The sequence below is a fragment of the Euleptes europaea genome, chromosome 6, assembly GCF_029931775.1.
Source record: "Euleptes europaea isolate rEulEur1 chromosome 6, rEulEur1.hap1, whole genome shotgun sequence".
In the NCBI taxonomy this organism is placed as follows: Eukaryota; Metazoa; Chordata; class Lepidosauria; order Squamata; family Sphaerodactylidae; genus Euleptes; species Euleptes europaea.
Genome location: NC_079317.1, coordinates 36,616,147 through 36,643,009, shown reverse-complemented (window position 1 = coordinate 36,643,009; position 26,863 = coordinate 36,616,147). Strand labels below are relative to the sequence as shown.

The 26,863-nt window shown below is 45.5% G+C and overlaps 1 protein-coding gene across 2 annotated transcripts; it reads left to right on the top strand.

Annotated features, from left to right (window-relative positions):
• Window positions 1-125: 125 nt before the first annotated feature.
• VSX2 (visual system homeobox 2) lies at window positions 126-26,347 on the top strand. Of its 2 annotated transcripts, none has more exons than XM_056851091.1 (5): window positions 126-558; window positions 1,710-1,794; window positions 6,162-6,285; window positions 22,566-22,746; window positions 25,631-26,347. In XM_056851091.1, exons 1-5 carry the CDS (start codon window positions 126-128, stop codon window positions 25,960-25,962), a joined length of 1,155 nt encoding a protein of 384 aa, XP_056707069.1. In that variant the 3' UTR covers window positions 25,963-26,347. The 2 variants fall into 2 exon arrangements, with proteins under 2 accessions (XP_056707069.1, XP_056707068.1); XM_056851090.1 differs by having other exon boundaries at window positions 25,568-26,347.
• The last annotated feature ends 516 nt before the right edge of the window (window positions 26,348-26,863 follow it).

The following is a 26,863-nucleotide window of genomic DNA, read 5'->3' as shown; positions in this document are numbered from 1 at the left end:
GTGATTGGCTGCTGGGCGGTGACCCCGCGCGGGCTGCGGGCTGGGCGTATAAAAGGGGCCCGAGGCGGGGGGCTGCCCCGCATTCCCCGGAGCCGGCACCAGGGACCACCGGCGGCGGCGGCGGCATGACGGGCGAGGCGGGCGAGGCGCTGGCCCACGGCCTCCCGAGCCAGCCCAAGGCCCCCGACGGCGCGCCCCCGCCGCCCGCCGCGGCCCCCCCGGGGGCCAAGCCCGCCTCGGCCCCCGCGGCGCCCCGCTGCACCGGCTTCGGCATCCAGGAGCTGCTGGGCTTGGACAAGGAGCCGCCGCCGCCCCACCCGCGCGCCGCCCGCGACGCCCTGCCCGCCGGACACCTGCTGGCCGCCCGCTCCGTCCTGGGCCCCGCCGGCGTGGGCGGCGTGGGCGGCGTGGGCATGGGCCTGCTGAGCGCCGGCGGCCTGCCCGCCTTCTACGCCCAGCCCACCTTCCTGGAGGTGCTGGCCGAGCCGCCCGGCGTCCACCTGCAGCCGCTGCCCCGGGGCCCCCAGCACCTCGACCACAGCCAGACGGCCAGCTCAGGTAGAGGGGGCGGGGGAGATCGCCGCGCTCCGGCCTGCACTGCAGGGCGGTCGGGACTAGCGCGGGATCGGGGACCTCCCGGGGCCAGAGCAGCCTCCGGGGCGCCCCTGGGCAGGCGCTGCGCATTGACTTCCGAGGGGGCCCCCTCCCGCCAAGCCTCCCTCCCCCCACCCCACGGAGAGCAGCCCCGTCCAAACCAATCTGAACGAATCTCGTGGAGGGGGGCGGACGAGAAGCGCCGGCCGGCGAGCCCCCGGGCGGAGAGGCGGGGGGCCCAGGCTCGAACCCAGTCCGAATCGGCTCTCCTCCTCCATCCAGAGCGCGACGGACGAGGGCGGGATGTGGGCCCCGGTGCTGCTTGGCGGCGACCGCTCTTGCGGAGGTCGAGGCTCCGATTTATTTGAACGAACCCCGAGGGAATGCAACGAAATAAACACTTAAACTACAGAAAAGACACCCAGAGCGATCCTAATGAAAAACCTGGGTAGAATTTAAATGACGGGCAGGGCAGCTTTGAATGCCTCTCGTTACTTAAGGGCGTATATTGATCCCCCTTCGATGGGATCTCTCCCCCCCCACACACACACACCCGTTTAAACTTCAGTTTTTTAGGTGTTTTGCCCTATAAATATGAAAGGGTCCAGGGAAAGGATAAGAGGCAGGAAGGGTTCCGGAGATCCGCAGGGTTTGGGGGGTTCACTCCTAAAACCCGCCCCGATCCTGCTGTCAGACACCCGCGCTTTGGAGAGCATTGAGCCTTCTCGGCTAATTTTTTTTTAACCCACCACTTTTTAAAGTTTAAAATAGAAAAGCGAGAGGAATATCAGACAAATTTCTGGCTTCGAAATAAAACTAGGATCCGAGCCTAGGAGGGAGAATGGACACGCCGCGGCTGCCGTACAGGGGTATGAGCCCGGAGCGAGCGAGGAACTCCCCCCACGCCCAAGGAAACGAAATCGGAGCCGAGCAAACGAAAAAAGCCCCCCATTGACCCGATCCGGGCAAGTTAGCGCCAAGGCCCGGAGCGAGAGCCCCTTCCGCCAGCGAGGCACCCTGGTGGGCAAGCTCTGGCCGGCTGGAGCGTCTGGGGGAGCCAGGAGGGGAGCTGCCGGCGCCCTCCCCACCCATCGCTGCCTCCTTTCTGTCCCCAGATTCCGAGGATGTCTCCTCCAGCGACAGAAAGATGTCCAAATCCTCCTTGAACCAGAGCAAGAAGCGGAAGAAGAGGCGGCACAGGTAAGCCTGGAGTGCTTGCGGGAGGCTCAGCCCTGGGGGACTCGCTCGGTGGCCCGGAGGCCTCCTGCCACCCCGTCCGTCCATCCATCCATCCATCCACCCACCCACCCACTCCCCAACCAGGCCAGCCGAGCCAGATTCAGGCTGCTGGTCCCGGGAGGGCGGGGGGGGGGGCTGTGCCAGCCACAGAGGGCCAGGCGGCTGCCTGTGGTGGGCCCAGGGAGGGCGACCCCCGGGTGGACTCCCCGGCCAGCTTTTCTATTGTCTTCCTTTTCGTTGGCTGGCAGAAGGGGCGAAGGGAATCTTCCCCGTCCCAGCGACCTGGCCTGCTGCCCTGCCCCGCTTTCCCCTTTCCCGAGGAGCTGCAGCCATCCTTCCCGGAGGAGGAGGTCGCCCAGTTTCCTCGCCTAGCCATCCCCTGTCAAAAGACGCAGCGCCCAAGGAGCTGTCCGCCGGCACCCGCTCGAGTCGATCGCTCTCCAGCGATCTTTTGGGCTGCGCTCTTCAATTAAAATATATATATATCTGGGGAGGGGGGGTTGTTGTTTGCAACGGCAGGGACCCTTTACAAATGCAGACAGCGCCTACCCCCCAAGTGCAATCTTTTCCGATGCCTCCCATGGCTGGCACCTGCTCAGGGCGTTCTCATCACCGGTCATGCAACCGACTAGTTGTTTTGTTTTGTTTCATTTCGTTTCAATGTTGCCGCTGCAATTTTTCGCCCGCCGTCGATGGCTGCTGATTAAGCAATAAAAAGTGTTTTAAGCGTTCCCAGAGCGGACCGAAGAGCTTGGAAATAAGACAAGCCGTTGAGGAGAGGAGAAAGTGACCAGGTTTCCCAAGGAAATGTGCTCTCATTTTCCTGGTCTGCTAGGGGTTGGTGGGGCAACCCTGTCCCTGCCCTTTTGCCTCCCCTTCAAGGCAATTGACCTGGCCCGACCTGGCAGTGGTCTGTGAGGATGGGTGGGTGGGTGGGTGGGCTATCCTCAGACAGGCACCAACAATTCCGATATTTTCTGACTAAAAAACAAAGGAGAGAGAGGCAACATCCATTTATCCGATCATGGTCTGATCATAATTAGACTAATCTTGGTAAGATGCAGAATGTGTGGATTAAGAAAATGTCACTGGAAAAGGCTGGCTGAGGACTCAGATCCCCCCCCCTTTAAGGATTTGCTACTCTTAAGGCAAAGATCATGCCTCAGTTTCCTAGACGTGGTCCAAACAAACCTGGCAAGCAGTTGCTAGAAGAATTGGACTAATCTAAGGGAGTGGGTTCAAAATCTAGATCAAGGTTAGAATTGGGGTACATTTCCTATTGGGATTGGAATATGGCGGGGCCAGAATCTTAGAAATCAGGCACTGGATTTGGCCATAATATCAAATTTACATTGATTATTTCTTTTTCTTGTCTAGTATATCTGATTTTTTTTTTGGGGTGGGGGGAAGCACCCGTACTTGTCCAACAAGTAAAGACAGATCACAGAGGAGCTAGAAATTTCTCAAGTGTGTAAACCCCCCCCCCAAAAAAGGGAACATCGCCTCCCTTCTAAACAAAAGGGACTAATGGGGGAGATTTTTAAGAAACGAAATTTAAGGCTAAGTCACAAAAGGATAAGTTCTACCACTTGTGTTTAACAGCAAATCTATCTGTTCCAAAAAATTATACCCCCCCATTTCCCCAAATCTTAAGGATGCACAGTGAGAGTTCTCAATTTGCCCAGAAAGAAACAAAGAGACTAGAATGGTTAAAGAAGCTTAGTCCATCCATATTGGCTGTGATTCTGCGAAGGCAAGAACAAAAATGTCTTAAGAAAATTTGCAGATACAAAAGAAAATCTCAATAAAGGGTTGATTGCAGAAGGGGTGTCTTGTATTAACAAGCATCTTTTGTTAACACTGTTATTGATCTGGTACAATCCTTTAGATTTTAAATGCTGGGGTAATTCAAAAGCATCTGGGCTGTCCTATCGGGAACACGTAAATTCTTTACAATATATTTTGTTTTATTTTTAGTGGCCTGAACTACTTTTTGGTTTTTAAAGCTGTATTTCTTCTAATGTTAAACACGCCCTATTAGACTATTGTGTTGGAATGCAGATTGATTCCTAGGTAGATTAGCCATAGAACGGGTGGCTTTCCAGGATTCAGAAACAGGTCTGGGTAGCCTCATATTCATGCAGATTTGCCGTAAAATGGGAATGTGGAAGAAAGCTGTACACTGTCTCCTCTGTTGGGCACCATCCCTTGAAGTTGTGTTTCCATTTGTTTCTGCTCCCAGATGTGGTTTAGGCTTAACTGTGTGTGTTTCCATTGGGGGATATGCAGACTAAGGGGAAGGGGGCACTGTGTGTAAAATGCCTCATTTCAAAGAGGTAAAGTCAAGAGGATGTTTACTGTCCAATTGCAACACAGTAGAGCAAAGCTTGACGCTGGTGCTAGCAGCAGTGGTATCACAGATGTGTCAGAGATCTCTACGGTGTCCAGGTCCCTTGCAAATATAGGATTAGCAGACGAGGAAGGACAAGAATTTTCAGATTGTTAGGGGATGAAAAACTGAGGCTGATGTTACTCATTACCAGTTTTCTCAGTAGGAACCGAAAGTCCCCTCTAAAATAATGTGAATTTAAATGCTGTATTTCCAGAAATGAAACTAAACTTTAAAAAAAAACTGTGGAAAAATTAGTTTTACACTTCAGTACATAAATTTCACCATAAAATCCAACCTCCAACATACAGCTGAGGGTGAGCGAAATTTATGTCTCTCTACATCAAAACATGCTTGGGAATGGAAACTTAGTTTTTTAAAATAAAAAAGATGGAAAGCTATAACTGGATTTATATTGGATGAATATGAATTTGACATTTTATAAAATATTTTGTGATATTTTTGTTTTAGGACTAGTGTGCACACAGTGGTTGTGATGTTACATTTCACAGAAGGAAGTAATGCTAGTGCTAATCTGGAAGTTATTTTTTTAATCCATAGTGGTTATTATTACTGCTCCCTATGATTGTAGTATCCACTAGCTAGTGTCCTTATGGAGCTTATTATTACTGATTAGATAATTTCTATGCCGCATCTCCAGGGAATTTGCCCGAGGTGGCTTGTTAATGTGCTATAGGGGAGAATATGAAAAGAAAGAATGCAGGTTCATTTTAATGTGCTCATGGACCAACAAAGATGTATTAGATTAAGGAACTTTGTTTAACACTCCAGTCCCAAACACATTTATTTATCAATGAGCCACCTTGACCTCAGAGGAGCTTACCTGTATGTACAGTAAGCATGCTTAAAATCACAACCTAGATGTGAGAACACAGATCTTACTTTCATTAAAATACATAAAGATCATCTATATACATGACTCATGTATTCTACTGTGGGTTCTTTGCAGAAGAGAGGGTCACTAATAGAATAAATAAACAACAGTCCATTAGCCTCATTTTTTGCTGAACGATTGGACAGACGTTTGGGGTGCTATTTGGTGGGGGGATTTATAGGAGCTGGTAATTTCCCCAAAGGTAAATTTTTGATAGTTTTTCTTAGAAACAGATTTTGTTTTGAGACAGAAGGACTATGGAGGAAGATTGCCCATTTATATTGCAATCCTGTAATGGATTTAGAAGGATTTAACTGTTTAGGATTGCACAGTAAAATGATGGAATGTAAACTGGAGACTGCCATAAAGTTTTAAAAAGCTTTCTGAATCCCCTTCTTCCTTTTTCTTACTTTGACCAATACCTCACCCTTCAGTTGCTAACTTTGCTATTCCTTCTCCCTGTGATATATGATTATGGAGAGTCCCCAGCCAAAGTCCCATCAGTTTCAGTGGGAAGGATTCAAACAAGTGCTTAAATCCCCCACTGAACTCAATAGCACTGAAAGGCTAGAAATCCTATGCATGCATATTTGGGAGTAACTCTCATTGAGTTAAATGTGCTGGAAAAAATAGGTTGAGTTCAGTATGATTTGTCCTTACCAAGAATTATATATAAAATATTTTCATTTCTGATGGCTTTCCTTACGCTGTGGCTGAACCATCTATAGAGTATGTTTTAACCATTTTTGCATATTTGAACCACTTCATAAGAACATAAGAAATGCCATGCTGGATCAGACCAAGGTCCATCAAATCCAGCAGTCTGTTCACACAGTGGCCAACCAGGTGCCTCTAGGAAGCCCACAAACATGACAACTGCAGCAGCATTGTCCTGTCTGTGTTCCAAAGCACCTAATACAATAGGCATGCTCATCTGATCCTGGAGAGATCTTTTTTAGCTTCCCTTTTCACCCTCCATCTTTTAAGGATTGTTCAGAATTTTGGTTTTATTTTTTTTTCATCAGTAAGTTTTACTCCCTTCAGGACAATATTCACATCCTATCAACTGGAGGAGTTGGAAAAAGCCTTCAATGAAGCCCATTATCCTGACGTCTATGCGAGAGAGATGCTGGCTATGAAAACAGAACTTCCTGAAGACAGGATACAGGTAATCATACTGCTATGAGACCTCAGGGCGACACAACACTAATTTTATTTTCAGTATTGTTTACTCTCTTCAGGAAGGGAAACATACCTTTTAATGCGGATGTGCTGGATTACATTGAAGGCTTCTCTAGGTCTTGCTACCAACATATCTAAACCCAAATTCAAAAACAAATGTTGAATTGGTGTGTCTGTTTGGGGTCTAAGGTTGCCTGGTTTTCTGCTAGCTGCATGGTCTTGCCGTATGATACAAGGATATATGTAGTTAATTGCATGTATGCTATGGGGGAAAACAACGGAGAGGGAATCTGGTGGAAGAACGGCTAACCTGATCCAAAATGGAATGTCATTAAAAAAGAAGGCTCGGGGGTTATTTGTGTTCCCGGGTTGAGGAAAGAATTGCTTTAAAGACAGATTGGAGAGGGTCCAAAGCAAAAGAGAGCTGGAATTCTGGATCTAAAAAATTAATTTTCTCAGCTTTCATTTAAGGAGCAGAGGGGAATGGTACAGTAATTCAGTGTCCCAGGGAGGGATTCAAAAATCTACGCAGGCTCATGGCAAAGGGTTTGCCCTAATCCAGTGAAATTTTTTACCTTGTTGCCTCTGAACAGCACCCTCCCCTTCCCAATACCATATTGCATATACCCAGTACCATATACCCCCCCACTAGTATGTTGATAAGTCAGCTAGGCTAGTCTCTTCCTCCCAGATGTCTAGTCTTCTGTGTGGAGATAATTTTTGTATGAAGGTACATTCAGTCATATGAACCTCCACTTGCAGCAAGAAGGGGTAAAACCCAGAAAAGGTTAATAATCTCAATGAGAATTAGGCTTACATTATATGTGCAAGTTTTTCTTTCTTTCTAATCCTAGGAATTTATTTTAAGGTGAAACGCATACTTACTAAAATCAGTGAGAATTTTTGCCATTTGCTCTAATGGCAAATTCAGAATTTGTCATAAGATGAAGAATGTACCCCAAAGATGTACGGAAATAATTGTTTATTAGCCAAGGGTCAGCAGCATCTTCGTCTCTTTCTGTTTAAATGCTGACTGCTAACAACATCAGCTGATAGGACACTGACATTTTAAAATTGTCCCTGATTATTGAAAACTGACCACTGTTTTCTGTTAACCAATTTATTGTCTCACTGTATTTTGTCTCTGTGTGTGTTGGTCTTGTATGTTCAGTGACTGCATAACTGGACTAGCCTAGCATTAGCCAACAGCAACTTTACAGCTTATGATGAGCACCTCTGCTGGCAAACAAGGGCAAAGTCATGACCAGTGCTGGGACATACCTCTGAACTGACCCTGGTTTATATGCCAGTGTAGCACAGGTGCTAGTGTGCAGTGTTTAGGTAGTTTGCAAGGTTGTTATGTGATGTACGATGCAGTAGAGAGCCTTATGTGGCAGGATGGACTAACCTTCATAGCAACCTAAAAAGCATTCCTGCTGCTCAGAGTCAGCTCCACAGGTGCAATGCCTAAAATATGAAAGGAAGGATGTTTGCAGTCCTACAAAGAGTGACTCCAGGTTAAGCACATTTATTTCAATGGGTTTAGACTGCTATAACTCTGCATAGGAGTGCACTGTTAGTAGTGGGATTAATCTGCAACTGGCATGCAGCATATAGTAGGATGGATCTGCTCTACTTTCCTTTTTCAGGGTATAGTTGTAGCTATATCAACCACTGCTTCACATCTCAACTCAGCTGTGACAGGATATAGGTCATGTAAATGACATTTGGGGTCGCAAAGGAAGGGCAACATTGCTGGGTTTATGGTTGTCTGAATCATGTTAAGAGTTTGTTAACAGAAACTGGAATTAGCAATGTATAATTTGATTAACTATGTATGCTAGGAGGTTAAGTCTTTAATACAAATAAGCTATTAACTGTCTTCAGATGACATCTATTCCCCCCTCCACTTTGGTTATGTATACCTCAGATATTTGCATACTCTTTTTCCAACTTCTGCAGTGTCCTTTGGGCTCTCACCTTCCCATAGCCCTCCCTCCCCTAGTCAGTGCTTTACCAAGCTATAAAACTGTTTACTTAAATTATGCACCATAAATCACCCTCGCTTCAGCTCTTTAATCATTTGGTAGCTCTTTGCTGAACTCCTTCCAATTTGTCAATCTTGCTGGTAACAAGACATCAAGAGTGTGTATTGCCACGCAGGTTCATGTCAGAGTTTTAAACGAGAGCACAGAAGAATTCTATCCTTGGGAGTTTATAGGTAGCATTCAACTGATGTTGGCTCATATATGAGGTCATAAAACACTCATGGCTATTACTTGCAGTTGAAAATGTTACAGTTCCTTCTAGTTTGTGGCTTTGGTCCAGAAGGGCATGCCACAAGCTCAGCATATGCAGCTAGACAATTCTTTTGTTTATGCTCAGAGTGCATGCTGCTTACTTGATAGGTGTCCACGAGACAGACAGTTTCTCCAGCTAGCCTCTGTATTGCTAGGAAACAGCTTTTTCTCTGGTCTCAGGTGGTAATACTACCTTGCTGCTGGTGGTGGGTGGTGGAACAAACTCAGCTTCCGTTGCTCCTAATATTGCAGTTGCTGTACTTTGCTTCCCCACATGGCTTGACCTCCACAGAAGAAGCCCTGCTCTGGGTTTCTGTTGATGAAGAGTTGCTTGATGTACAGAGAAGGAAAGGTCCTCTTAGATGTGGTACCCTGACGTTTGTAACTCCCCCAAGAGCACCTCCCAGAGCCAGCATGGTGTAGTGGATAAAGAGGTTTGGAATGGAGAACCGGGTTTGATTCCCCACTCCTTCACATGAGCGGTGGACACTAATCTGGTGAACCAGGTTGGTTTCCCTACTCCTATACACGAAGCCAGCTGGGTGACCTTGGGCTAGTCACAGTTCTATTAAGAACTCTCTCAGCCCCACCTACCTCACAGGGTGTCTGTTGTGGGGAAGGGAAGGGATTGTAAGCCAGTTTGATTCTGCCTTAAGTGGTAGAGAAAGTTGGCATATAAAAGCCAACTCCTCCTCCTCTTACTCCTCCTCTTCTTCAACTCTATCAGGTTTGAGATGATAAATACTTGGCTCAGTTAGGAAACAGAATGTTAAATGCTGCGGTGTTTGGAATTTATATTTTAGGCATTTTTCATTATGTGAGGTTTTATTGTATATATCATGTTAATATTGTAGTACTGTTGATAAGCTGACCTGGGTATCATCTGGCTGGGAAGGCAGCTGAATTTTTTTTAATGGCCTATGATAAATCACTCTTTTTTCTACTGTCAAAAAACATACCATCTGATAACCTCTGAATACCAGTGGTAGTAGGCGACTCAGAGGGAGGCCTTGGCTTTTATGCCCTGTTTGTTGGCTCTCCAGGGCAGCTGGTTGGCCACAGTATGAAAGAGGATGCTGGACTCAAGGGGCCACTAGTCTGATCCAGCAGGGATTTTCTTATGTCCTTAACATTGAATTTGTTTTTTTTAAATGTTTTACAATGTATTGACATCAAAAGTCTTGCATAGTATGTAAAGAAGTGTCTTCTGTATGCAAACGTCTTGCACAGTATGTACAGAAGTGTCTTCTGTATGCAAACAAGAATGGGTACCTCATAAATAAAATAAATGGTCAATATGAGGGAGATGGTAAAGAACCAAAGACAGATTTTTAGTGAGTAGCCATGTGATCCTAAATAGAGTTATAACCTCTAAGTCCATTGAAATGTAACTCTGTTCAGGGTTGCACTAAGCAGGTCTACTAAGAATCCTATCCAAGTCTATTCAGTGGGGTTATTTCCACCAAAGTATTATTAGACCATAAGTATTTTACTGAGGACAGGAGATTCTTGTATAGAATAGGAGATTGAGGAGGCTATGGAAGTCGACTGCCCACTCAAATCAAATATTGGCATGTGCTCCTCCAGCCAACACAAAAACTCTCAAAAAAATTCAGTTAGCTAAAAGCAGAAAAAAGAATGCACATTTGTATAATTGCAATTATATGCCACATTATTTTATTACATTTTATCTTGTATTTATTACTGGGAATTCAGAACAGTTAAGGGGCTCTTGTGAGAACTTTATTTCTCCATGTGGTTTGACATCTACAGAAGAAGCTCTGCTCTAGATTCCCTATAGTCAAGAGTTGATATGGCAGAGGAGGGGAGAAGGGATCCTGGTATTCTCTGCCTGGAGCCCACCAAAACATGGAACGGACTCTGGTTTCAGCAGATACTGGGCCAGAACAAATGCTGACATAATCAGAAGTACAGTTTTAAAAAGCACCAGCATAGCAGCACCATCAAGCAATCACACACCACCCCTCATAATTCTGCCACCACCCACCAGTCATGATGCTGAGCACTACTAACACTCTATTAGTCATGCGGGGAAAGTACAAGTGATGGCCTAGTGAAACCATGATGTCATACAACCCGGTACACACATGCCTTCCACAAACCGCATGCAACCAGGCAGGCAGAAAAAGACTAATGTGTAGTCATTAGCCTGCAGTGAGTCAGGTGGGTGGAATACTTAGACTCCACCAGCATTACTTTCACTGGTACATGGTGAGAGTTCACCTGCTTTGGGAGATTTGCTGTCCTCCATTCAGCACATTGCATACATCCCCTGTGTGCAAAATATGCTGTAACTTGTTGAACAATAAAGAGTTGTTAAGCTATACATAGCTGTCCTACATTGTAGTGTATATGGGGGATATACTTTGTCATGAGTGTTTGAATGCTCTGCATACTTGGAGCGTTTGGAGGTTAGGAAGGGAGAGTCTGTTCAGGAGCTTTCTTGACTTGGCTGTGTAGTTCTTTTTGCAACCCCATTTATAACAGTGGAGTTGGACTCCTCTCAGGTATTTGTTTCTGAAGACCTGAGTCTGGGAAACTGCAAGTGTTCTGAGAACACGTTATTGTGAGTCTTGGCTATTCATGCAAACTGCCCTTGGATCATGTTCCCAAATTTCCGTTGGCGTACTAAAGACATGAGAACAGACTGATGTAGCCCCATACTTTGATAGATGAGGCACAGAGTTCCTTGGCTGGGTCTTACCTATCCAGGGTGTGTGTGATGATTTGCTGCAGATTTAGTTGGGGGATCTCCACCATTCTGGCTGCTGGAGCAGGGAGAGGGGCAGTCATTTTGGCAGTCCATTAAATTCAGGGTGTGTGTATTAGTTGACACCATCTTTTTTGATGGCATAACATTATAGTATCCAAGGGACTGGAACAAGCCCTGCATAAGTATAGGATGTTTACTTCTCTTCACCATGCCTTTGCTCTGTCTCATTTTTGTACTGGGAATGTTTTACCAATATGAGGGTTCCATCAGTGTTAGGTATTTCTCTGGCACAGGTTTTCAGTGCTAGTGTGTCTTTGGGCTCTGCTGGTTCATCAAAATTTAGGAGCAAAAGATGAGATCAGATTGCTTAACTGATATTGCAAAATGTGAGCTGCTTGATCAGAGCAGAGCTCTTTCCACATCAGTTAGACTAAATTTTCATTAAACTTCAAATCCAGTTCTTCAGTTAATTTTCATTAAACTTCAAATCCAGTTTTTAAAGTACATCGCTTGCAAGGCTGTCGCTATTCCGCCAACACGCTAAGGAAGAGATATTAAAGTTTACTAATAAAGACTTGATTGCTGAAACATGGCAGTATGAAACACCTCCATGCTTGTCCTTGTTTGGAAACGGATGCAAATGTTTATAATGTTTACTTTGATTTTTCTAGTGTTACTTTGCCATAGGGACAGTAAAAGGAAATCATTCTCAATGCTAACTTTCACATCAAGGAAGTTATCAGGCATAGTTGAAATGCATTCTTCTAGATCCCTCAACACACTGACCCCAATATAGTTAATGTCTTCTAAATCATGTTTTGGACACTGGGAATGAATCAAGAGAAAATTTAGACCAGCATAAGGAATGTAACAATAGTTTATTCAAGGAAATACATTGTGAGATGCAGTATGCTGCATTAAAATTGAATTAGCCACTTGCCCTTCCTCCATTTATTTTATTTTCTGTTGTTGTTTTTAATTTGAGGCATTTGAACATGGTTAATTATTGATGTCTGCATGTCAGCTACAAAGAAGGGGTTGAGGGTTTCTTTTTAGGCTAAGGATGAATTCAGGTAATTAATTGTAAGCCAAGATTCACTAACTCTCCATATTGAGATAAAAGCAATATTTTAATTATTCTGAAAACCTGGGGCAAACCTTGGCTTTTTAAAGACATGTGATATGACAAGGGGTCATAGAGGAATTTTCTATTTGCCAGAAGATGTTTAGATGTACCTGGCCTTCAACAGCAGGCTCAAATACTCTTTTCTGAAAGACGTTAACGGTCAGTTCACCAGCTAGCTGAAGTCTTTAGCAAGAAAAGTTTCTGTCCAGTCGTGCTGGTGTCTGACTGCACTCCTGTTCTCACTTCTTGCCGGCAGCAGCAGCTATGCCGATTGTCTACACTGTGATCAGCTATGCAGCCAATCTGCCATCTTTACTATGCTCATTTAACTTCATATCCCTTTTACAGAGTCATAGAAAATGATGTCGTCATAAACAGTGCCAATAATCTTGACATGCATTTGAATAGACAGTTGTAAAGTACTTCCTGGTTTATAAGAGCTATGCAGCTTTCTGCAAGGAAGTTAGAACTGGAAATTTACAAACAGTCTAATCTTGGCTGAATGAGAGAAATGTACAATGCTCCTCATGAGGCAGACCCCCCCCCCCCAATATCTGTTGCAAGAGTTACAAAGAGTCATTAGGAACAGGAATAATAGAGAATAAGCACTGTTGGTGGTAAAAGAAAACCTGTCTAGGACCTTGTGAAAGTGAGAAAAAGTTTTGCAGTATCCAGACTACCAAGTGTCTAGTGAGGAGAATCTTGTTCAAATCAGCTGGAAGATGACATTGATTTCAGGATCATTATTTGGCATAGACCAAAAGAGGGGAGGGTCTGTGGCTCAGTGATAGAGCATCTGCTTGGCATGCAGAAGGTCCCAGGTTCAATCCCTGGCATCTCCAGTTCAAGGGACTAGGGCAAGTACGTGATGTGAAAGACCTCTGCCTGAGACCCTGGAGAGCCGCTGCTGGTCTGAGTAGACAATACTGACTTTGATGGACCAAGGGTCTGAATCAGTATAAGGCAGCTTCATGTGTAGGTATGTCTGCTTGACTATGAGCCAGCCTAGATTTTAATATATGAGAGGAAGACATGAGGCGCAGAAATAATGCAAAAGACAAAGTGATTGAACACATAAAGAACTGGGTAAAGAAAAGGAAGCACCTGAAATTTGGAGGTTGAAAAGTATCCAGAATTCCTCAAGTAATATGGGTGACAGCAATCACACTTGAAACAGGGAGTGTGCAAAATTCTACTTTTGTTGTGCTCAGTTTTCATAGCAGAAGTGAAATTTAAGATCTGACTGTAAGGCAGTTTCCCCATGCTCTCATTTGGTACATCAGTGCAAAGCCAGAAAAGCATGAAGTTGCCAGTGCAGTTGCCTGCAAAAAGCCATGCTCCTCCTTCTGCAACAGTATGAGTCTTCTCTGTCAGGGCGCATCACCTGCAGTGGTCCTGGAATCACTACTGCCTGCCATGTGAATAGCCAAGAGCCGTTTGTGGCTATATGGTAACCACCACATCTGAACTTCAAGGCTCAGATGTATATCTATATATCAACATCTGACCACTTTCAATATCACTATGCAGATTTTCCCTTGGAGATACCAACCCAAATGCAGTAGTGCTAAATCAGAGAGGTAGGTTAATCACTGAAGATTCATTGTTGTTCCCTGGCTCATAGCTTGTTCTCCTAACTACTGTTCCATCTGTCTATACTAAGTGGTGCCTATGGTTCTCCTCTCCCTTGTTTTATCCTCACAACAGCCTTGCGAGGTGGGTTAGGCTGAGAGTAAGAGAAAGTGTGGAATATTTTCCACTTCATTTCCTATGGCTTTGTACAAACATAAAATCCCATCCCCCCTCCTTCCTCCTAAGAACAAGGTAGTATATACCATTTCTCCCCCCCCCATTTATCACAACAACCCTGTGAAGTGGGTTAGGTTGAACTATAGTGACTGGGAGGATTTCAAGCTAGATCTTGGTCCAATAGGCTAACCATTACACTATACTGGCTCTCAGTGACATCAATATACCATGCAAATGAAGAAGAGTTGGTTTTTATACCCCGCTTTTCTCTACCTTTAAGGAGTTTCAAACTGGCTTACAATCGCCTTCCCTTGCTCTCCCTACAACAGACACCTTATGTGGTAGGTGGGGCTGAGAGAGTACAGAGAGAACTGTGACAAGCCCAAGGTCATCCAGCTGGCTTCATGTGGAGGAGTGGGGAATCAAGCCCAGTTCTCCAGATCAGACTCCACCGCTCCTAACCACTACACCATGCTGGCTCAAGAAGGAAGCATAGATATAAAATATATGTGGGCATCATATATGGCCCTCTAGTGGGCATTCTGCCCCATTGCAAGACAGATATACAATAAGTTTGCAAGGCTGGAACTGTTGCCACGCAGTGCCAAAAGGGCTGAGTGAAACTTTGTGAATGGTTACTCTGATGGCTTTTGTTTTTTTAGACATCCCCACTCTGCCATGGAAGCTCCCTGGCTGTCCTTGGGCCAGTCACTATTTCTCAGCCTAACCTACCTTATGGGGTCGTTGTTCTTTTTAGTTGTGAGCCACCGCAAGCAGTTTTTGGAGAGGCAGCATTCAAATTATCTAAATAAATAATAAATTGTGAGGATATAATGGGAGGCGGGGAAAGTTGTAAGCCACTTTGGGGCCCCATTGGGGAGGAAAGCAGGATATAGAAATGAGGTAAATAAACAAACAAACAATAAAGCCCCAGACTACAGCTGATGTTGACCCTGTTTTCCAGTAGCAGCTCCTAATTTAGTTCACACAGCATACCATGCTGACAGCTTGAGGGTTTTTGTCCGCAAGATGAAGAGTGGCCAAAAAAAAAGCTAGGAGTCTCTGGAACCAATGCATTGGTGAAGAAGAAGAGTTTGTTTTTATATGCCAACTTTCTCTACCACTTCAGGGAGAATCAAACTGGCTTCCAATCACTTTCCCTTCCCCAAAACAGACACCATGTGAGGTAGGTGGGGCCGAGAGAGCTCTAAAAGAGCTGTGACTAGCCCAAGGTCACCCAAATGGCTTCATGTGGAGGAGTTATCCAGATCAGAGTCTACTGCTCCAAACCACCACTCTTAACCCCTACACCACACAAATAGGATCCGGAATGTTTGCTCCTTGCCTGCTCCTATGAGTGGCTTCACCCAGGCACCTGCTCTTTGAGGCCACTGGATCATTGTGGAGGGATGAGGTGAAGATGCTGGCTCACCATCAGTGGTTGCTGATTGGCCAACTTATTTTCCCTCCAATCTGCAGCACCTTTATCCTCAGCATCTGGGAGCCCACCTCTAGCCCCCTCAACTCAGTCCCAGAGTCAGCATTAATGCAGTTGGGAGACTGAAGGAGAGAGACCTGGGCAGGTTATTCAACTGTATCATTGACATCTGTAAGAAAAATATGTAGCTTTTTTTCTTTTTGGAGGGAGGGAAGCAGAGGTGAAAATTAATTTGGGGAATAGATTAATTGAAGGGAAACTGATTTGTGGGGATCAAGCCAGAAAATTGATCTGGGGGTAAATTAATTGAAGGGGGATTCATTGTGGGGGAGGTCTGGGTAGAAAATGAAGTGTGGGATAAATAAATTGAAGGGGGAGCCTGTGCTGGAAATTAACCAGTTTGCCTTTGGTAAAATAGTGCTGTGTTACATGTGCGGTTTTGGGCTCAGACTCCACCTGTGCCTTATATGCAGCTTGTGGCCCTGATGAAATCATCCATCTCCATTTGGTTCAGCGTTCTATTTGCAGCAACTGTAGCTGCACAAATTACTTTGAGAAAGTTGCAAGCTGGGTTTTATGGCAATTGTGTCCACCTGTTTGTTTTGCCCCCAGCATATGGTATTCAGAAAGAAAATATTATACATGGTTGATAGTTTGCAGGGGAGTGATGTACATTGTCAACTCTCAAAACTATCACATAATTCTTTCTAGGGTGCTTTATTTTTTATACATTGGAGCTACCTGGGTTGCAGGGGATAGAGGTGTTTGATCATTAAAAAAACAACAACAACCCTGTCCTCTAACTCTGTTCTCTCACTGAAAATTGCCTTGCTGTTTTTATGTTTGGGTTCATCACCAGGGGCAAAAAGAACTTGGTGGTGTCAATATTCAGATGAAAAGCTGCACAAGGGGTGTGTGTGTGGGGAAATTTAAAATCCCTCTTCCCCGCCAGTCTCCCCCGTCAAATTGCAGCCCTGTCAGCTACATTTTATTCAAAGAATCATGGATGGAACTACATATAACAGATAGTTCCACCACCATCAGAACTTAAGAGTCCGGTCCCATCCCTAAAATGGTTCATTCCCCCCCGAAAGTGTTCTTCCAGCTGATTCCTAGATGTTATAATACATGTCTTGTCATGTGGCCAGCAGCTTGCCTTACTTTGAGGTAACTTCTCTGTGTGTAGGTTATTCCCACTTTCTGATTGCAGCACAGGTATAGTTTGGATTGTATTAATCTATGAGGACCTGATACCTCACATGGATAGTATTGCATGGTGACAGGGCACCGTAAGAAAATGCAGTAGCCGTATACTTGAGATGCACAGAACTCTCCTTGTGGGCTCCACCTCCTGACCAGTTAGTGTCATGTCCCCATGACCTCTTGGAAACTGAACCGGGACACTCAGAGGATGAAGCAGTCACCAGCCTGCCCTCTGTGTTACAGCGGCAACGCCTCCTACAGGATTCAGTATTACCAGGGGAGTCAGCACTCTATAAAGAGGGCATGGAACAACTCACCTGTAAGGTGGCACCCATTTGTATTTATTTATTTAAAACATTTATATGCTACCTCTTCGGAGACCTAGTGACGTAGATGGCCGTGACCATACATGCGATGAGCACACAAATGGGAATCAGGCAGATTCATGGAGGACAGGTCCATCAATGGTTACTAGTCATGGGGATGAAAGGGACCCTCCATATCAAGAGGCAGTAAACCTCTGAATATCAGCACTAGAAAGCAACAACAGGATATGTCCTTGGCCATGTTTTCTATAATATAGTACCATGAGGTTGAGAACCAGGGACATGCCAGTAAACTCCCACTTCTGAGAGAAAGATGAAAAACAACTGATATTTTAAAGAAGTTCTGTCCTTGCATGTCTAGAAGAGAGCACAACAAAAGATGATACTTCCCACCCTCTTTTGAAAATTCATAATTGATAAATGTTTGTGTTTGGTTAATCATATTGTATGTCTTTATAAACTCTGGAGAGAGCACCTATTGAGAGCCATTCTGGTGTAATCATTAAGAGCAGTGGTTAGGAGCAGTGGATTCTAATCTGGAGAACCAGGTTTGATTCCCCATGCCTCCACATGAAGCCAGCTGGGAGCCCTTGAGCTAGTCACAGCTCTCTTAGAGCTCTCTCAGCCCCATTTACCTCACAGGGTGTCTGTTGTGGGGAGGGGAAGGGAAGGAGATTGTAAACCGGTTTGATTCTTCCTTAAGTGGTAGAGAAAGCCAGCACATAAAAAACAGCTCCTCTTCTTCTATTGCGCAAAAGTAGGCACTAGGCCATTTTTGGCTATTTTTGACCAACCAACATTTGCCCCTTTGGTGGAGACGGCTGACTAGATTTCCCTGCACCATAAGTGGGGAAGTGAAGGTCCTGTGGGCAGTGTGAATTCTCGTAGCATGGAGCCACCTAGTGGTCAAACTGTTGAACGAAACACAAGATGAAATAAATTGGAAAATGCGACGCTGGTCCCAGCAAGCTTCAGTGACATTTCTGTGGACCGTTTCCACCTAGGAAATCATGGTTGTTGTTGTTGTTTACTAATCTCCATAAAACAGCTACAAAACCTGCATTGGTCAGAATGCTCACCCTCGTTACAAATGTCTCTTATAATATCAACTTCAACCACACATTCACATAAACAGCACAAAAGAGGCTTGACGGTGACTCTAGACATCATGCCCCAAATCCAGCTATAGTCACACGCAGCAACTAGTGGCTCTGCCAATTTGGAAGGCCACTGTTACCATGCCCTTATTCCTAGATTTCCAGTTAGGTGCAGAATCCTTGGTAAAATTGGTCTCACTTCTCTACATTATCACAGTATAAATGATCATCTGTATCCTGTTGTGTGCTCATAGCAGTGACTATTTTCAGTGAATGTAAAAGAGAATGAGATGGACTGAAGCAACTAGGGCTGGAGACAAGTGGTAGTCCCCACCCCCCACCCCAGATTTGAAGGTGACTTGAAAGAAGAATTGGTGCTTAAGGAAAGTGCTCGGGTGAACTGTTTTGCAGGCTTTTGAATTGTTCCCCCCAAAATCTGCAAACCTTGGAAACAGAACATGAACATACAGTGTATATCATGGGAAGCAAAGCTTCTCTGAAACCACTTTCAGCTCTCTGGGGTGGGGGGACAATAACAAAACAAAGTAGTTCCCTGTCTCTGGCCTAGTATTTCCTTTGATCTATGACTAAGCCTCCCCACTAAGCCTTACTAGGTTGAACTCTTCTGCCCTACAGCATCTTCTGCTGAAGCCTTAAATAACTGACATCTCCCTACACACCAGAGGGGCTCAACCTATTTTATACAAGAGATCAATCATCCAAGCCAGTTTACCCTCCCAAGCAATTGCATTACAAGACCAGGCCTGAGCCCACCCTTACACAGGCTGAGACAGCCTGCTTCAGATGACAGGTTTTGGGGGAGCTAGTAAAGGACAGCCAAACGTCAATTTCTGCATTCATTTGGATCTATATTGAGCACCAAAATACCTTGACTCAGGACGCAAACGTCCTTGGTAACCCTGCAAAAGATTCTGGGATACGCGTCCCATGCTGCTTCGTGGGCATCACCCCCTTGCCCCCAAATAACCGTGCGACTCGGCACAGTTTAATCAAGCCTGCGTTACTACGCATGCTTGTTGGACGATAAGCACCATTAGGCTCGGTGAGATTTCTTTCTGGGTAAAAATGTGCAACCCTGACCTGGATGGCCCAGGCTAGCCTGATCTCGTCAGATCTCAGAAGCTAAGCAGGGTCAGCCCTGGTTAGTATTAGGATGGGAGACCACCAAGGAATACCAGGGTTGCTGTGCAGAGGAAGGCACTGGCAAACCACCTCTGTTAGTCTCTTGCCATGAAACCCCCCCCAAAAAGGGGTCGCCATAAGTCGGCTGCGACTTGACGGCGCTTTACACACACACAAATATGCGCAAGCTTATTTGCGCTCCCCAGTAAGACACCCGCGGAGCCAGCTGCGCACTCTGGCGGCCGCAGCAGAGGAGCCGCGTGGCTCGTGAAGGCGAAGGCGGGCGGGGCCCCCCTTCCCCGGGCGCAGAGCCGCCTGCCTGCCGGCCTCCTTCCCCGCTGCCCGCCCGGCGGAGCCGCCAGAGGGTTAAGCCGCCGGCGCTGCAGTGCTAAACAGGTGTCAAAGGCGCCGCCATAGATCTGCAGATTGAAATCAAACGCCTCGCCGTATAAAAAGATAAATTACCCAGGCGATTCCCGCCTCGTCCCACTCATCAGGCCAGCGCCAGACGGCGGGCCATTTTTTTTTTTTAAAATGTGCTAACGACCTAATCAAGCAATCAAGTCGGAGAAGATTGCGGAGTGACCCCCCGAGCATCCATCTGCCCGCAAGCCGTCCCCCCCCCCCATTCATTTCCATTCCACCAGGGAGGGCGGCTGCTTCCCCTGGAAAGGGAAAGGAGAGAGAAAAGAGATAAAGGTGGTGGGGGGGGGAGGGGAGAGAGAACAGTTTTTTTTTTTAAGGATTCCTAAACAAATTAACACCCAATTTTGCAGCCTAATTAGTTAAATGAGAAAAAGCCGGTGGCGCAAGCGTGCGGGGAGATGTCAGGGCGCGGCGGCGGCGGCTGCCTGGCGGAGGCGCGAGCGGGAGCTTCACCCCCCCCCCCACCCCCGGCATTAATTAGCGCGGGTCAATGGCGCCGGTCCCCGGGGAGCAGCCGCTTTAATTTCCCGTGATATTTCAGCGCCCGAGGCCCATCGATTGAAACCGAAATTAACTTATTTTTCAATCAGGCCCGGGCTGCCCCTGGGGCCCCGGCGCTTCCTTGGCCGCCTCCTGAATAGGCCGCCAGCAATTTTTCATCTCCAAGCTGATGCCTCTTCTCCGAGGCGGCAAAAAGAGGAAAGGCGGGGAGGGGAGGAGGGGAGGCTCGCTAATAGATTCCTGCCAGGCAGGCCCTCGCCCCCCTCTTTGAGACACGCCGTCCCCCCACCCGCGCTGGAGCAGCGCTCAGGCACGAGCTTGTAAAGAATGAGAGCCCACCCCCGCCGGGGAGAGCCGGAGAAGCCGCCCGCACAGGGAGACAGAGGGGCTCGATGAGTCCCGTCCCTGTGCTGAGCTGGGAAATGGGGGCTCCTGCCAGGGCTGTGAGAAAGGAAAGGGGGCAAGTGGGCCCGGCCTGGAGAAAGGGTGGGGGCCCTAGGTGGCGGGGTCCTGTGGTTCGTTAGGGCCCAAGTCAATTTTATTTTTCGAAGCGCTGATCAAAATTTGTAAGGTTTTTGGGTAATGTTGCTTATGGGGATAATTCACAGTGGGTCGCCGTGTTAGTCTGTCTGCAGTAGTAGAAAAGGGCCAGAGTCCAGGAGCACCTTAAAGACTAACAAAAATATTTTCTGGTAGGGTGTGAGCTTTTGTGAGCCACAGCGTGAGCTGTGGCTCACGAAAGCTCATACCCTACCAGAAAATATTTTTGCATTTAGAGAGCTGTGGCTCACGAAAGCTCATACCCCGCCAGAAAATATTCTTGTTAGTCTTTAAGGTGCTGCTGGACTCTTGCCCTTTTCTACTGTTGCTTATGGGGGTTGGAGCTGTCCTGTGGCTCCAGGTGCTGATACCTGGTGTAGTAAAAGCATGTGGTATGGGTGGGCATTATCACTTGGTTTCCCTTCGTGATTCACAAATAAAGGGCAGGTAGCTGAATGCATTAATTGAATTCATTTTTAAAAGTGTTGCGTTTGGCATGGTAGAAAGGTCTATCTGTGATATCAGATCTGTGATCATTCATTTATATGTGTAAGTATGACTGCAATATCAAGTGATGAATGTGCATGTGTATTATCCCAGAATTGTATGCGTCCATGTGACGAGAAGAGAGGCACACCAAGTTCTCATGCTTCGCTGGGAAAGGGCGGGGTATACATTAAATAAAATAAATACAGGATGTGATTAGCATTACAGGGAAGGGGGGATATTATTTAAAACAATAAACGGCATAGATTGGCCCAGAGCTTCATGTTGTTATGAATGCTGTCTTCAGGTCTAGAACATCTGGAGCCAAGACAGCAACAAGAGATGTATGAGAAGACAAGATGTCTTTCTCGCTGCTGCTCTTGTCATGTTAGAAGTAGCTCAGTTCAATTTGGGGTCACAATGGAAGCCTTCCCTACTTTTGTCTCAGTGATGTCACTAGTTGCAGTTGCAGCATCAGAGCAAGTCATGAGGGAGATTTGGTAGAGGAAAGGTGGGATTAGATCTTCCTGTATCCATTTGCATAGCCCTGCCAATCTTTGGATCATCTGCATCTTTTATTTAAAATATTTGTACCCCGCTTTATCTCCTGAGACTCCAGGCAGCTAACAAAACAGCAAAAGCTGGAAGGATACAAACATCATATCCAATCAGTACCAAGTTTAAAACCAAAAGCACACAGTTTACCCTCCCCCAAACACCCTCTGGAACAAAGCACAGCTTCCTGAAAGTGGCAGGTGAAGGCGTTTGCTGTACCCTCTCTGGTAGGCCTACCACAGAAAAAGCCTGTGACCTGACTGTTGCCAAATGGACACTCCTAGCTGAGAGTACCACAGAAGGCTGTCTGAGGAATTTAACTGGCACATGGAGTATAGTAGGACATTTGGTTCCAGTGTGAGAGATATGAAGATCCCAGGCTATGAATGGCTTCATGCCGTGAGTATAGCAAGAAACAAGACAGAGAAGTCCTAGGTGTTAACACGGTTTATTATAAGAAGCCAATCTTGGTTTGGCCTTTGATTCTTGTGTGTAAGCAAACATGCAAGCATATATCTGTTAGTTTATGTGAAGGAAGAAGTTTGGTTCCTAACAACTCATTTAAAATCCCTTCTAAATTAGTGTGCAGCCGTCAAAGGGCACTACTGTTCTGCCTTTACATAATGATGATCCTCTTTGCAGGTTTGGTTTCAGAATCGAAGAGCCAAATGGCGGAAGAGGGAGAAATGCTGGGGCAGGAGCAGCGTAATGGCAGAATACGGGCTGTATGGTGCAATGGTACGTCACTCCATCCCACTGCCAGAGTCCATCCTCAAGTCGGCCAAGGATGGCATAATGGAATCCTGCGCTCCTTGGCTGTTGGGTAAGAGACCAAACTTGAGCATGGAATTGATTTCGTCTAGCCAGTTTCCCTGTCAGGGTCCTGGCAGAATAGAAAGGAATAAGCAATTAGACCATGGAAGTTTATAGATGAGCACAAGAATTATTGCTGCAGGGACTGGTTTGCTGTTTTTTTTTCTTGGAATCTAGAGACTGCAATGCAAAGCAGAGGACTGAGAGAGCACTATTAAGCATGTCTATTGGTCTACTCAGTGAAGGTTATTCCTAGGAAAGTGTTCTTAGAATTACACTATTAAAAGGTTCTAATTCTGTTCAGGATTGCATTAGTAGACTCTTAAGTTTATTTAAAGGTAAAATAATGGCTACTAAGAATGCGTTGTTTCAGGGTTAAAAATCTATTGAACTTATGTAACACCAGTTCCTTAATACCTGTATATACCCCCCCTACTTTTTGCTGGGGAGGATGGGATATAAATTTAATAAAATAAAATAATAATAATAATATTCTTAGGCCTGGTGCTTCTGTCACACACCCATAGTGATAGTGCTGCTGCTGCAATCTCTCTGTGGTAAGTTTTACACCCTCCTGTTATAACGCTTAGAGCAAACTCTCCCATGCAGATTACTGATACCATGTCAAGAGTCTTAGCACCCTTTCCAAGATGTTTGTGCTGGTTGCTAGTTGACTATAGAGACTTCTGGGATGACAACAAATACAGTCCAACACTAGCACATTTTTCATTATATGATACATGAAGTGTAGTTGGAAGCTCTCTGTCATAGATAATGACCCAATATATTTTTTGTTCCATAAAATAACGTTGGACATTTGGCGATTTTGGATAACCTCGACTAACTTAACCTGCCTTTTTAGATATGATTACCACAACCGTTATGGTAGGCTGCTCTAAATGTTATAGAAGGCATCGAGAACTCACTACAGAGAGGCTGCTTGCAGTTGCATTCCTGAAGTGAATGTAATGTGCACTAGCCCTTAGCAAAATAACTCTGGCAACTCTAGGGAGTGAATGCCTACTTAGGTGACCATAATATCGGGGAAATCCAATCACATCAGGTTGACGGAGTAACAGTGCTATCTTTAAGCAAAGTTACACCCTTCTAAGCCCATGAATTTAGAAGGGTATAACTCTGCTTAGGACTGTGCTGCAAGAATCTCAGTTTCTCAGAAGATGCTGATCCTAAGAACATGGCAATTTGCCTGATATTTTTGTGTGTGCTTATGTGGGAAGAAAGTAGTGGCTGCTTCATATTTGACAAAGTCCTTAAAACAGGAAGCATTTCTGCTTTGGAAACAGTGTGCAAGCAGTGGATAGAACATCATGTGCACCAGTTGCAAAGGCAAGAATTTAACTTCAGGTACACACAATATGCATGTACTGAAAAGATGCCAACATTTCTGGCTCATAAGTGCTGGAATAATTATCTACAAATGCATTCAGTGTTATTTTCCCCAGAGGCTCTCCCCCTGAAAGATTTTGTCATGTTTTAAGCAGTTGTAAGCTTTTTGGCTGCTGTGATGTCCCAGGTGTTCTTAGCACATCTGAGATGACTGGTTACAGAAGTTCCTTTCACCCCTGAGCTCTCCTGGTTGAGGAATTTGTTCAGATATATGCAAATAAGAAAAATCTTCCCTGATCAAATCCAAGGTCCATCTTATCCGGCCTGTTGTCTCTAGCAGCGGTCAGTTGCCTCTAGGGAGGTTAGAAGCAGCCCATGAAGTCAACAGCCCTCTCTGTTTGCCTTTAGCGTCTGATTTGCAAAAGTATACTAGCTGTGCAAATGGAGATCCTGTTTATTTAGTTATCGTGATTAATAGATGTATCCTTCCATGAATTTGTCTAATTGTTTTAAAAGATGTCTAAGCTACTACGTGAAAGTAGGAGTTTTTTTTTCTTGCGCTTCTGCTCTTTGCTTGGCTCTTGTCTTCTGTTTTTTCAAACTAATACTAAAGTAAAAGTTAACTTCTGGCTTCTTTAAATGTGTTTTGCTTCATACTTCTGTCTATGTGAAGCCCAGAGATGAGAGAGAGGGAGAGGCAGAGGGGTTGAGATGAGTGAGCAGAAAACTAGCCTTATAGGCAAAAGTGTACTTAGACTTCCCTCACCAAGGCCTTGCTTATATAAGAGTTGCTGCATGAAGCATATATCCGCCACCATTTGGTATCTGTGACAGCTGAGAATCATAAAGCCCAACAATGTTGTGTCCTTACAACTCTGGGTTCCTCTGCTCCATCTTTTAGTTGTTCACTAAGTTTCTGGAGTAGGCAGCTCCAGACACTTTTTAAAACACTTGATTGTGCCTTTTGAAATTAGCCTTCTGTATACTTTTAAAAATTATATCTTTTGATCTAATTCTAAATGTGGATTAAGAAATCCACACAATGGGGCCATGTACAGATAGGGTCAATTTTTTACTATAACCCTAGAGGAAACTCCAGGTTTGCAGAAAAATACAAAAAGTTTTTGAAACAATTAAAACAAACAAACTAGAGAGGTGATATCTGCACTTGTAAGCACAGATTCCCTTCCCAGCCCTGCTATTATCTTCACTCATAGAAATCCCTCTACAAGTTTTCCTGTTTTTTTAAAATTACAGGTCTGTACAAGGGTTATCATTCAAGTGTAGACTTGCCTTCATGTAGCATTGGTTCCTGTTTCTCACCCAGGTCTGACCTTTCTCTGTCAGAGAACTGGCCTGAGGTGTCTCTCCCCCACCCCCCGCCATGCAGGGCCCAGTGCAATGGGCTCTCTGTGACTGCTGTTTGAAGCAAGGCTTTCTGCTTTTCCTTAATTCTGGCCTCTCTTTATCTTTACTGTTTTCAGTTCAAGATGGCTTTCCCATGCCCAGGCGCTTTTCTAAACCCGAATACCAACAATTCTTTTTAGGGATGCACAAAAAATCTCTGGAGGCAGCGGCTGAGGCGGGGAGGAAGCCAGAGGTGGAGCGCCAGGCCCTGCCCAAGCTTGACAAGAGTGACAAGGAAGAAAGGGGCCCAGATTCCAAAACCACCATTTCCCAGGAAGAACTGAGAGAGAACAGCATTGCTGCCCTCAGGGCCAAAGCTCAGGAGCACAGCACCAAAGTCCTGGGGACCATCCCCGGAGATCCTGCAACCCCAATCAGGAAGCCAGAGAAAGAGGAAGAGGCGGCCACAGCAGAGGACCAACGGCAAATGGAAAAATCAGATTTATCACAAGAGGAAGAGAAGCTGATTTAGAGGGAAGGGAACAATGGGAAATCAGCCATCTTCTCAAAGACTAACTCTTCTAGGAGCCACAGCCTCCTCTCAGACCAACAGGGTTCCTCCTGCAGCCCCTACTAAACATGGAGGGAGTCCCCCACTTGGTCTCTGTGGATTTCAGGGATCCACAGGCTCAGGCCACGTTCTTTCAGGTGTGTCTAGAGACTGATTCCCCTCAGGAGCACATTGCATTTGCCCTTCCTGCCCTCAGGAGTGCTCTTGCTCTGCTCTCTTCTCCTTTCCCCATTTTGGGGAGAGGAGGGTCATAAACCACCACAATATTAGTCCCAGGAAGAAAATTAAGCTAGCGAGGACAATGATTTCCTCAGTACCAGCCACTAAGCCAATGTTGGGTCTTTTTTCTCTCTTTTCACTTGGTTGAGTCATTTTTCTCCCATTCTCATCCCACTCTTAAAAGACGACTATCATCTCTCAGTGTATCTCGTTGTCAGAGCACATCTGTCTCTCCTTGTCTCAGTCAAGTTACTATGACTTTTCCACAGAAGGAAAAATAAACTACCCTGTTCATTTTTATATGTTAATTTATGTAAATATATAATATTTTAAACTGTTAATTGCCTAGCATTGAGGCTGAGTTTTAAAAACAGACAAACAAAAGGAAGCCATTCCCTCCTTTAAAAGTTGGGCCAAATTTGCAACTGGCCTGGTGGCAACCCTACCTCAGAGAGAGAGTCTCTTCCTCAGTGCAAAATCGCTGTTGATGAGAGAGTCCCAGGCCCCCTTCCAGTGCAATCTTGAATTTCCCTTGCAGAACATGCCCTTGTGGTGGCTTGTTTGTGGCACCCAAACTACAGCATCCCAAAATATTGTCCTAGTATCCTTGAACGGCTGAATGAATTTCCCCTTTAGCTCAGAT